Raw genomic sequence first — 12,950 nt, forward strand, 5'->3', positions numbered from 1 at the left:
TGATTGAACAGAGCAAATCAGAGGGTTTTTTTTTTTTTTTTTTTTCCAGTAATTTAATAGGGCAAGACAGCAAAAATATGATGCTGTGAATAACATTGCGTGATTTCATTAATTCAAAGTGGAGAGGTATCATTTTACTGGCACCATCACAGTCAGGTGCGAAACAATTTCCCCTATAAAACCATGTTGAGGTGTTTGGGATTTAAAATTTGAAAAAATTTAGTTTAAAGTTTTAATTAAATTTCTTTCAATTCTAAAAATTAATAGCTGTCTTTGAAATGCGTTTTACGGACGAAGCATGACCATGAAAGAGTCCTTGAACAAACCAAACCTCATGGAATGAACCCAACAAGTGTGATTTATGAAAATAACATTTTTTTTACCGAATCCACTTTTAGAGCACATTTTTGTTTCTCAACCCTAGCCCAGGATAGACTGCTTTTGATTTTGAATTCAAGTTTCAAGCTGCAACTTGGGCGGACTAACCCAGCCCAACTCAAGCCCAATCCAAAAATTTTAAAATTGGGACTTATATTCACAAATCGAATTCATATTCAGATTGAGTTTTGTCAAAACCCAGACATATACGGGTTGGGCTCGGGTTCAATCCGAACCCAACCCAAAATCCAAAATAAATATATATATATATATATATATATATATATATATATTTTCCTCCTTTCTCTCTCCTATCTCTTCTCTCTCTTTCTCCCTCTGCCACCATCCATGCACTTCTCTGCAATCCTAAAATGAACGGCAAAGCTTGAGAGTTGAGAGACAGCGGCTAAAGCTTGCAAACGGCGAACCTGAACTGGAACAGCGGGTGATGGAAACTGAAATAAATGGGTTTTGATTTTTTGAACAATTTGAAATGATATGCCGATATGGGTTTTGATATAGGTAATTGGTTTTGAAGTTTTGATCCTTGCAGACAGATTGATAAACTGAAATATATGGGTTTTTTTTGTTGATTTTGTAGTTTGCAGTTGCAGAGAGAGAGAGAGAGAGAGAGAGGTGGCAATTTCAGAGTTGAGAATGAGAATAGAGATGCAAGCAATTGGGGAGGCTGAAATGATTTGCCCTAAAAATATATATATTTTTAATAATAATATAATCAAATATATATAATATAATATACGTATAATATATAATATATATAAATTTTCGAAAAAAAAAAATTATATTAGAAAAAAAACTTTAACCCGTCAACCCGACTCAACTCATCCGAAAATATTCGGTCTGAGTTATGATTATAACCTATGTTATGTATAATTCGGATTGGCCCAACCCAATCTAATTGCGAGTTGAAGTTGGGTTTGAATTGGGCCAGCCCATCTTGCAGCCCTATTTCAAGTCACAATTAGAATATTGGAAGAAAATTAGAATTCTTAAACTGCATTGCAACTACCAAATTATAATCACAAAATTACTTTTCTTTAGGTAGAGTTTTCTTAACCACCAAATGAGTAGTAATAGAAAGGCAGGCAATTGATATGGGGAATTATCTGCTGAAAAGTATCTGAACATAACATTGTGACAATACTAACCACAATCAACTTCATACATAGATATACAGGATATAATGTAGAGGAGCAACTAACAAGCTTGTTTGAACGGCTGTTGTCGATGCCAGATTTGGCTTCCTGTCTGAAGAGGATATCATTCACATTCCCTTTTATCAAAAGAGCAAATGAAATCCAACCATGGCCATTGTCCGTCCAGTTTGCAGCTTTCTTGATTGCGTGGAGACCCTAGTTGTTTTTTTGGGGCACTAGTCCAAAGGAGAACGAATGTCAGTACACTTGATGACGGCCATTTCCTTTTCTCTTTATTGCTTGTCACCTTATCTTTTATATACCACAAGCTCTGATTTTGGACCTTAATTGGAAGATTTGACGATTTGGTATACTCAACTAACTTATAGTATGTATCACATATATATCTACTAGTTCTAATCATGCAAGAAAAAGCATACAAATGAGGAGGCAGATGCAAGAATATGGCCTCTTTTTCTCTTTCTTCTTTATTTTCTTTTCCTTTTCATCTGTTTTCTCCTTTATAATGTCGGTAGTATCTCCCCACAATAGAGACACATAAACACGCTACAAAAACATTACTCCTGAAAAGTGCAAAATAAAACTAAAAAACAAAGTAGAAGAAAAAATAAATGTTGTATTGAGTCTCAAGTTCGAAAACTGGTTTAAGCAATATTTGTAATTTGTATGTGCTGTGAATCCGAAGTTTATGGTGGGGAAAAAATAATAAAAAAGAAAACTTAAAAGTTTTCAATCTCAGTTTGATAAGAGTTAATGCATGGGGGAAAAAGTTCCTCATTTGAGTCTAAGCAGAGTTGAAAAACAAAATGACAAGCAAGATGCATAAGAGGTGATTTAATGGAATTCCTTTGGAAGCAATAATCATAGAGGTCACCTTTCAAAAAAAAAAAAAAAAAAACAATAATCATAGAGGTGGCTTGATCTAATGGAATTGACTCAGAAACAAATAATTATAGAGGTCCCTCGTAGATACTATATACGTGTAGCTTAAATTGGATTCAAGACTAGAAGCCTTTGCAGTCTGAAATAAAGGCCATGGCAGTAGTTGATAACATTATAAGACCTATAATGCTGAAAGATTAAAAGGACATTAAAGATGATCAAGGAGAAAATCCTTTCATTTATGGGTGGGGGTAATATGAAGCCTTATATTGACTTCCCTCACTTTCTTGCATTTGTTATAGGCTTATAGCTAATACAATGATTCTTGCTATCTACAAGTTTGCATGGTTGAACAAAAAAGAGCTACATATATATATATATATATATAATTCATTAGGCTAAGCCTACTGAAACTAGAATGAAGCCTTTTTTTGCCACTAGATTACACTTTCAACACCATTTTGATAGGATTAAAACCACCACAAAAGATGAAACATTGCAATAATGGAGTTGAAAAGAACTTCTTCCTTTGCCCCCACTACTTGGGATCACAGCTTTCAGTTTTCAGGAGGGAATATGCAGAGATCTCCTCTCCTTCTTCAGCTTTTGGATAGTTTTACTAAACACATTTTTAGCTCCCATCAAGCACTGCTACCTTTTCCCTCTCTGCAAAGCTCACACACTACTCTCTCTCTCTTCCCAACTTTAATTTCTAATTTGCTTTCCAAGTTCCAACACAGAAGCAATTCATGAAATTCCCATATGATCAAATCCATCCATTAATTGATGGTGGGTGGCAGATGGATTGTATACCAACACCCAAAAAGTCCCTAGTTTTCCCTCCTGTACCATCTTCATTCTGCACATTTCGACGCTTTGAGGGGTACATCTGCAATTGATTCAAAGTGAAGATATCATTTACTGAGCTCTCCAAAGTAGCTCCAAGATTAGTGGATATAGGGTTTGTACTACAATACAATCCACAATACTTGTTCCCATCTTGAACTTGAATATTGTTATTGCACTTCAATCCAAAGCTTCCTAGGAATGATGTGTCAGTACTTGAAGTTGCTCCAATTTGGGCAGCTTTTTGCAGTAGAGCTGTTGCTGACATGTTCGTGGTAGGTGTTTGATGAGAGCAATGTTGGGTGCTGTACAATGAAGGAACACTTACAGGATGACTTTCACCATTCTTAACATTGCTCAAGTGAAGTAAAGGGCTTGTTATTGCTTCAGCATTCTTCGAATGTTTGCTTCCCATTACCCAATTCAGTTGACATTCAGGTGGCGAAAGGTTTGAACAAGATACAACTGGATCACCATATACTGCTCCTGAACTCAAAGTCCCAATTTGATGTCTCTCTTGGAGATTAATTTTGTCCATTGCTTCATGACCTTGGGGTCCTTGGCCCATCCATAATGAGAGTCCCCCCGTGGTTGGAACATCGATTGTTCCGTCACTGCCTGGCATTGGCTTGAAAATGGAAGAAAGATGTTGTGCAATTCTAGGTCCCATAATATGATAATTGATCATATTGCTGGCTGTCGTGGTTTTGATGTCTGATGTCGCGTTAACTCTAGCCGTTTCTTCTGCTAAAGCATCACAAAAAGCTCTATGCGCGATCAACCTATCTCGCCTGCTCATATATAATCCGTAAACAATTAATCAATCTTAAAGAATCAAAACTAAAGATCCAAGCATGCATACAATAATAACCCAAAAATAATAGCTCTATATAAGATGAAAAAGATTGTAGTATATAATTTTGGACATTTCGTACTCAAATTTATGTAATTGAAATAGGTATTGCAAGCAGGCCAGAGAACATGCAATCAGTGGTCGCGATTCAATTAAGAAAAGCAACAAAAAGAGTATCATTATTATTGTGAAAATAAACAGTACCCATAGGTATCCTAGTTAACTTAAAAGAAGACATTTCAGGGTATGTAAATCAAGAATATCATGTATAGTTTTAAACAATATATTTGTCGTCACTCTGGCCACCTATATATATATATCCTTTCTCTAGCTCTTAAGAGACAGAGAGAGGGGTCATCCTACTTCCTGTAAAAATGAAGATATCAGTCAAAAGAAATAAAATAAAATAAAAATAAAAAATACTCTCAAGCTTCATTAGTCTCCTTAATTTTTGTTCTTTGCAGGTGATTGAATGATACCTCTATTTCATTGAACTGTTATTCTGAAAACTATATAAAAAAGTAGCTAGTACAGATTTAGGGAAAAAAAAAAAAAGAAGAAAAAGAAGTAGCTAGTACAGCACTTACCTTGAAAATATATTCCCACAGTCACATTTGTATTCTCTAGTCCCACAAGTTTTTGTGTGCGCTTTCCAGTCTGACTGCACTGCATATCGCTTTGAGCACTTCTCACACTTCCACTTCTTCTCCCCGTGCTTTCGACAGAAGTGCTTCTTTATACCAGTAAGGTCTCCAAGAGCCCTGGAGGGGTGGTGATGGACACAGCTCTTTTCAGGGCACACATAAACGCGCTTCCTCACTTCTGTGCTGGTTCTTTGCTTGAGCTTCCATGGAAGGTTATGTCCACGGCGATGTAATTGCAAGTTTTGATCCCTTTGGAACCCTTTTCCACATATCTCACACAAGAACCTGTTGGTGGCCATTAGAGTTTTTGGTGACAAGGCAATGACTTCGGCTTCAGGATCTGTATGTAAAGAATTAAAGTATATCCATTAATATATATAATCTTGAATATTCATATATGGATATACTCATGATGGTGATAAAGCTAGACAGAAAGAAAGAAAGTTACAAGAAAAGCTATATTTGATTAAAAATTAAGACAGAGACTTTCCTGGAGTTCCTGGGAGGTTCCTCTTCTTCTTTATGGTGGGAGGATTCGATCCACCATTTTGGTTTTGAATAAAACCATTTGGAATTGCTTCTTCTGCCATTTTCTCTAACATATTCACTGTCTGGTTCAATCTACAGAGAAAAATCCCATTAAAGCAGAAGTCTATATACAAGTTTTAGAGATGAAAATATGTGAAAAACAGAAAGATACCTTTTGTTATGGTGACCACAGAACCTGATATATGGAAACTTAGCTCTCTCTCTCTCTCTCTCTCAGACACATATAAAGGGAAGTATCAGAAGTGAACCTTCATGTTAAGATCTGAATCAGTAGCTGAAAAATTAGTAGAAGTCTCTCATTTGTTGTGGTCTTTTAACTGCTTTTGGTTAGAATATATATATATAGTAGTAGTATACTGTAATATATTGATTGATAAGAGGCGGTGAAAAGTTAAAGTTGGAAGGGAGAGGAAGGGTTGAAGGGGAGGTGGCCAAAGAAACCCTCAAAGGTGCATGATGACACATATGATGAGGTCGATCTGGGAAAAGTGAAGCTTCATGCCTTTCCCTTTGGAATGATTATCCCATACTTTTTGTTTTTATATATATATATATATTACCCTATGCTCTCTTCCAATTACCACATTTAGACATCCTATTTGTTTTAATTGAAAATTCAGTTTCATTTTATGCAACAACCCCACACAATGTGAACGTAGTTCTGTTTATCCTTGACTATATAGTCTATACACACAATTGTATATATTATATATACATGCTTGCTTGTTTACTTTTTAGCCCTACTTTTAGATGTAGGTTGTATCTCTTTCACATTATAATCTGTGTTCTATTGAATTTCCAAAAAAAAAAAGTTCTATTGAATTAGAAATTCTTTGGCTTGAACAAAATTAATATATATATACTAGTTACTTTTGTATCCGCATTTATACTTTTTTTTTTTTTTTTTTTTTTTAATTTTAAAATAACATATGATTGTGCACATATTGTGTCATATCTATATTCCATGTATTTTCGATTTTTTTTTTTTTTTCCCAAGGAAGATAAGCAATTCCATATCAATGGTTTATATAAACCATTATTTAATGAAAAAAAAAAAATGGTAATCTATGGGCTGACAGGCCTAACCTGTTCAGACCAACCCTTGGGTGAAAATAGCAGTGTTAATAAGCAAAAAACCTAGTAGTATGCATGTTTTATGGACTAATATAAAAGGCTAACACCCAACATTGTGCAGCTCATTTTGGTTTTTCTAATTCAATGGATTTCAAAATCTCCTGAAATAAGCCACCAGTAGTCATGGTAAAGCTATTCAATGGAAATGAAAATCCCCAGAATTAAAGGTTTTTTTTGGTAAAAGAACAATATTACTCTGGCCGAAATACAAGCATCCGTAGAATACATGTTGAGAACCACTCTCTGGCTCCCATCATGTGCTTTGAATGGACGTTAAAATTATTCTTTATTGAAAGAAAAAAATAAAAGCAAAACAGAGTGTCATTGATTTTCCCATTGAATCACAGATTTTTTATTTTATTTTTTCATTTTCCACAAAAGTGAATTTTTTTCATTATGCTGCTTTTGACTAAAGGAAAAATGGGAAGCATCCTTAAACAGATTATGTTACCAAATTCATTGCAACCGTCCTTTAATCCTTAAAAGTGATTGATTAAGAAAGCATTTAGACTACTGATTGATGGCCTACATCTATTCATGCTTTTGTGTAGGTTCAAATCAGACGGCTGCTATATGGCACTCTCCTAAGCAATTGAAGATTAAAGTCGCTAGTAGGAGAACACATAAACATGAGTTCGCCTAATTTCTTTATTTTAATTATCCTTATGACAGTATAACCAAGGTAGTCCCACCCCATATTTGAAAGTACTTTAATAGATGAATCACCAAGTTGCCCATCATATCACACCAACATTTATTTATTTATGAATTTATTGTTATTATTATTATTTTTTCCTCTATAAAAGTTGATTATATAGGCACATATGATATGAAGGAACTTCCATATGAAAAAAACTGTAGATAGTTTGATTGTTGGATTCGATTCCTTGAATGGTAGATATAGCCACTTTATGTCATCTTCTCTTTTTTTCTTCTTCTTTTTTTCCACATCATTCAAGTGTACTTAATTTTCGTTGAGGGGTTTGAGTCACACGTTAATCTAGGGCTTGGATTGAAACATAAGCTGCATGAATGTGTTGATTGGAGTTAAACATTCTATATGGATTTTACTTTCTATCTAACATATATATATATATATTCTCAATACATTGAAACAATGTCATGTCATGTGTGGAATCAAAAAATTACTAAAACTAGTTCAACATAATTGGGCTGGTCCATGACAATGACTGCTTCTTGGCTGATATTGGGGATTAAAGTGCCCTTAATTAAAGCAGGATGCCCTATTTGCTACTACAAGGTTAGGGTGGGGTGACCATAGTATACCAGTACTAAGAATTGAAAGAGAGAGGTGACAAAGGCAGTGAATTTTTGGAAGTTTGGAGCAGTCGTCTCCTTGTGGGCTGACTTTTCCTGCCTACCCCTTAATCATAGTCTAATTATGTTTTTGCTTTCTAACTTTGTTTTGTTTAGTATATAATCTTTGGAGTTTAGCTGTTGAACTTTGGTGTCCCCAGAATATTCTCTCCTTCCCCAACACTAGTCCCAACCCAAAGGCTTCTGCTTTTAAGGCCCTCCTCACTCTTTACTGAATAAATTATTGTCAGATTCCTATTCAAAACCTCCCACCCAAGTTTCACTCATGTCTCTCTCTCTCTCTGGAGTACAAAACACAGATTACACACACACACACACATATATATAAACATGTTGTTTGACTGGCCTAATTAAGTAACATTAATGTGTATGGACATTTGAAATAGAAGGGTTTGGGAAAAGCAAAGATTGTCACCAGGGTATGTTTGTTTCTTTGGTTGTATTTTACTACTTTGAAAATGAGGGGAAAGCTAATTGTTTAATTGTTTGTGGTGATTTTAATTAAAGCTAATTGTTTACTAATTGTTTGTGGTGGTTTTAATTACATTGTCCCAAAAATATTTGCTAATTCGAAAGCATGACATATATGTTCCCAAATTCAAAATCAATTCAGAGTTCATGTGAAATATAGCTGTCCCGTTCCTTTGTTAATTCCCATATATATTAACCAGATGGGATTTATGCTAAAGAATTAGGAATAGAATATCTGTCTTATATCATGATATTAAATTCCCAAAGGGCTATGAATAATATTTCAATATAAGTGGTGGATCATGAAATGTGGGTTAAACATATTAATGCTGTGAAAACATTGATTTTAGGGTTTAAAAGTTGATTAATTGTGAAGGTTTTGTCATATTGAAAGTTGAAGATTTCCTGGAGGTACATTTGTTTTATCTTTATATTCAAAGGAGGATATAATTGGATCTAGGAATCCTTTACAGAAACCCACATGCTTTTGCTTATCAAAAGTGTAAAGAGAATATTTGCTTTTTAAGACACTCTATTTTTATTCTTTCTTTCTTCCCGTTTTCTTTGTTTTGTTTTTCATTTTTACCCTATTTTTTTTTTTTAAACACATGGCTAACCTTAACTTAAGAGGTCTTAATGCATTTAATCAAGCCTTGGGTATGGGCAAACAGAGTATTTTTATGAATATTCTCTTTGTTAATTTCATTTTTCACAGTATTTTATAATAATACTGTCAATACCTGTAGCCTTGTGATAACTCTTTTCACTTTTCAGTGTTTTTTTCTTTTTTATTTTTTTTATTTTTTTGGTGATTTTTAAATAATGTAAAATTGAACTGCTTTGAAGGTCTATATGAGTAGACCTTCTATTATTGCAATTATTATTACTATTATTGTTCATCAAAAACATAGTAGTATCAATTTTTTCTTACAAAACTATGATGATTCAAAATTTTTCCTTCCTTAACATTCATAATTTACGCTGATCATTAATTAGCATGGTGTTTTATGATATTGTGGTTAGGTTGTGACTTGTGTCTTTGACTGATATAGTCAGTTATATATAGTGGGGGAAGTATTGGTATCATAAAGCAGACAAACACTATATGCGCTCATTCAAACAAATGATAATGTATTCATGCAATGCCATATGAGAAGATTAAAGGTTCTCTTTTTGGATTGGAAAGAAAAGTTAAAGCATGGAGCCACTCGCTCTCTCTGTGTGGATTAAGTGGATAGTCGATGTCCTTTAAGGACATCAAATGTCCTCTGATTAACCTTCAGTATATGCATGAGAACGGATGTTTAATCATAGAGTGTTGAAATTCAAATTTTAGCTTTTAAAAGGAAAACAATGTTGTCAAGTTATAAGCAGTGAAATTCCACTTATAATGCATAAGATTTCAAAGCTATACATGGATGAAAGAATTTGGTCGGTCGAAGTTCATTATTAATCGATTGATTGACAGTGAGAGGGAGGGAAAAACTGTTAAAGATGAGAAAAAGACCCTTTCAAAACTTGTAAAGGGGTCCACTTTCCACTTGGTCCATCACTAGATGAACTTTTTTTTAAAAAAAAAAAAAAAATAAGGGCTTTTTGGTTTTCATTTTTATCATTAGGGCCCATGTTGATGGTGACCTCTTTGATAAATATCATACAGAGATGCAAACTATTATACATTTAACTCGGGATTTCTCAAACTTGTATTGGCTGTACTCTCTTTAAAATTATCATCAAGTGAAATTTTTTGTAACGATCCCAAAACTAATGCCAAGAATTTTTCTAAAAAAAAATTCGGCATAATCTCCCTTAAAAATGGACCTACCGCAACCTGTTTAAATGCATATTTAACCTGTCATGCAACTAATTTCCAAATTCACGGCAATAAAAGATAATGATACAACCTACTAATCTAGACAATGCTTCAAGCTAGGATTATCCTTCCATTCATCAACAAGTTACATATCATCAAGTTCGCATCCCATATGTCATCAAGTATCATAAGTGTATTACATGATCATGGTTCTTCAAAAGAAATTTACATCATTACACCTTTGGAATTTTACAAAAAATGAGGGATGAACAAAGGAGTAGTCTATTACAAAATAATAAGGAAAATGCTCCTCTAGCAACTTTCAAAGTTGGGGTGGATTGTCGTCCACCGGTTCTTTTCCAAGACCTGAAAAAAAATATATAGATATAGGGGTGAGCATATAGCTCAGCAGAGACACTTAAGACACAAATCTTGTGTCCTTGTGAATTCAAGTAAAGCATAGGCCAATGGGAGATAGGGATCATACAGCGTAGGGGATCAAATACAACATACAATTCAATTCCAATTATAAACAATGCAATGCATGTCAATGACACTCCCCATTTTCATTCTCAAAACCATCACTTTCAAACGTTAATACAGCCCGCCCTTTGGTAACCCCGCCGCGACACGAGAGGAGGATTGGCTAGTGTCCCTGACCCTTGGTAACCCCGCGGCGTCATTATGGGGCCCAGCTAGCTCAACCACACTAGGGCGACTCCCTAGTCCCCTCTAGGCTATATTAACCTCCGGCCCGTTGGTAACCCCGCAGCGACCGGGTTTCGCATAAAATCATTTCATCAAAAATACTTTCCCGAAATTTCCCCTTTTTGAAGTAAATCAATTCTTTCCCTTTTCCTGCCTAATGTTAATGCATGAATACCTTAATGACATACACAAGTTCATCATTCCATACTTTATCCAATTTAAGCAACATGGCATAATTCGCAAGAATAATCAAGAAAGTCATAACATGCTTATATATAACAAGTTCTAGCACAATGAACATATATAATTAAGTCCTAAACATGCTTCACATAGAACCATCAACAAATATAGTCACACAACTAACATATATGCATACATATCAACAATTCTCTAGATTTTAAACAACTAATCAAATTAAACAACAATTAGAGGCAATTAACTCACTAAGGTACAAGATTTCATGAATTAAGGGCCCCTACCTCAAGATTGCACCAAAACCCTAGAAAATGGGTCCTCAAAATCGAGCTCCAAGGAAGACTCAAAACTGGAAATTGATGGTATGGATGTATAGAGCTTGACACGAGCTTCGTTTTGCCTCAAACGGAACCTAATTCCAACAAGAAATGAGTGAGAAATCTAACCTCAAAGTTGAAACCAAAAAATAAGAGAAAAATGAGCTTACGGGTTGAGAGAGAGATGCACGAAGAGAGAGAAAGGGATTCAGGAAAATGAGACCAACTTTATGGTTTTGACCCTTTTCTAAAGTGCCTTGTGGGCCCCACCATTAAATTATTTTTCTTTTACTTTTATATTACACTACACACACACAATAAATACACAGACATCACATTCTCTCCAACTTATAAGGATTTCGTCCCCGAAATCAAGACATACCTGAGGAAGAAAACAACCTGGGTACTTGGACAGAACCTCCTGTTCGAGCTCCCAAGTAGCTTCCTCAACTCTGTGGTGTCTCTAAAGGACTTTCACCATTGGTATCGTCTTGTTCCTCAACACCTTCTGTTGTGTGTCAAGAATCTGAACTGGTCCTTCCTCGTAGGAAACATCCTCATCAATGTCCACATCTACCCAACTCAAAATGTGAGATGGATCCGGTTTGTACTTCCGTAACATCGATACATGGAAAACATTGTGGACCCTATCCAACTGTGGTGGCAAAGCAAGCCTGTAGGCAACATCTCCTACTCGGTCCAAAATCTCAAACGGTCCAATAAATCGTGGCGACAACTTGCCACTTTTTCCGAATCTCATCAATCCCTTCCGTGGAGAAACCCGTAGAAAAAACGTGGTCTCCCACCTCAAAGGATAACGGTCGTCTCCGCTTATCCGCATAGCTCTTTTGTCGGCTCTGAGCTGTAAGTAACCTCTGTCTTATCAACTTAATCTTCTCAGTAGTCTCGAGTACAATGTCGGGTCCTAAGGCGGCTGTCTCACCTACCTCAGTCCAACAAACAGGAGACCTACAAGGTCTACCATACAACGCCTCAAATGGAGCCATCTGGATACTCGTTTAATAACTGTTGTTGTAGGCAAACTCAATAAGTGGAAGGTGATCCTCCCAACTACCACCCAAGTCAAGCACACATGCCCGAAGCATATCTTCCAAAATCTGGATAGTACGCTCCGACTGACCGTCTGTCTGTGGATGGAATGCCGTACTAAGATGCAATGCTGAACCAAACGCTACTTGAAGTCCTTCCCAAAATTTCGAAGTGAACTTAGCATCCCTATTTGACACAATGGCTCCATGCAACCTTATAATCTCCTTCACATAAAGAATACCAAGCTTCTCTGCATCATCTGTTGCCTTAATAGGCAAAAAGTGAGCCGTCTTGGTCAATCTGTCAATGATGACCCATACCGCCTATTGCCCCTTCTTGACCTTGGAAAACCTGTCACAAAATCCATAGCAATATGCTCCCATTTCCATTGCGCTACAGGTAATGGTTGCAACAAACCTGCTGGCCTCTGATGCTCGGCCTTCACCTGCTGACAGGTAAAGCATCTAGCCACAAACTGTGCAACATCATCCTTCATCCCGCTCCACCAATACTGACGTCTCAAATTGTGATACATTTTAGTACCACCTGAATGAACTACAAAGCGGGAAGTGTGAAACTCCCGTAGGACGTCTT

At 35.7% G+C, this 12,950-nt stretch overlaps 1 protein-coding gene across 1 annotated transcript; it reads right to left on the reverse strand.

Moving 5' to 3' along the window:
- Positions 1–2,133: 2,133 nt before the first annotated feature.
- Positions 2,134–5,771, reverse strand: LOC132308923 (zinc finger protein MAGPIE-like). The gene is made up of 3 exons (XM_059807221.1): positions 5,482–5,771; positions 4,725–5,402; positions 2,134–4,075 (listed from the first exon to the last, which is right to left on the reverse strand). The coding sequence occupies exons 2-3, from the start codon at positions 5,078–5,080 to the stop codon at positions 3,205–3,207; spliced, it is 1,227 nt and encodes a 408-aa protein (XP_059663204.1). The 5' UTR covers positions 5,081–5,402; positions 5,482–5,771; the 3' UTR covers positions 2,134–3,204.
- Positions 5,772–12,950: the final 7,179 nt, after the last annotated feature.

The sequence above is a fragment of the Cornus florida genome, unplaced genomic scaffold, assembly GCF_030987335.1.
Source record: "Cornus florida cultivar Cherokee Brave unplaced genomic scaffold, ASM3098733v1 CherokeeBrave_3.0.0_Hap2_Chr05, whole genome shotgun sequence".
NCBI classification, from domain to species: domain Eukaryota; kingdom Viridiplantae; phylum Streptophyta; class Magnoliopsida; order Cornales; family Cornaceae; genus Cornus; species Cornus florida.

Coding starts and splice junctions, on each gene's coding strand:
- LOC132308923 (XM_059807221.1), bottom strand. CDS start 5,080: ATGGCCACCAACAGGTTCTTGTGTGAGATATGTGGAAAAGGGTTCCAA. Junction 4,076..4,724: donor TGTGGGAATATATTTTCAAG/GTAAGTGCTGTA, acceptor ATATATGAGCAG/GCGAGATAGGTTGATCGCGC.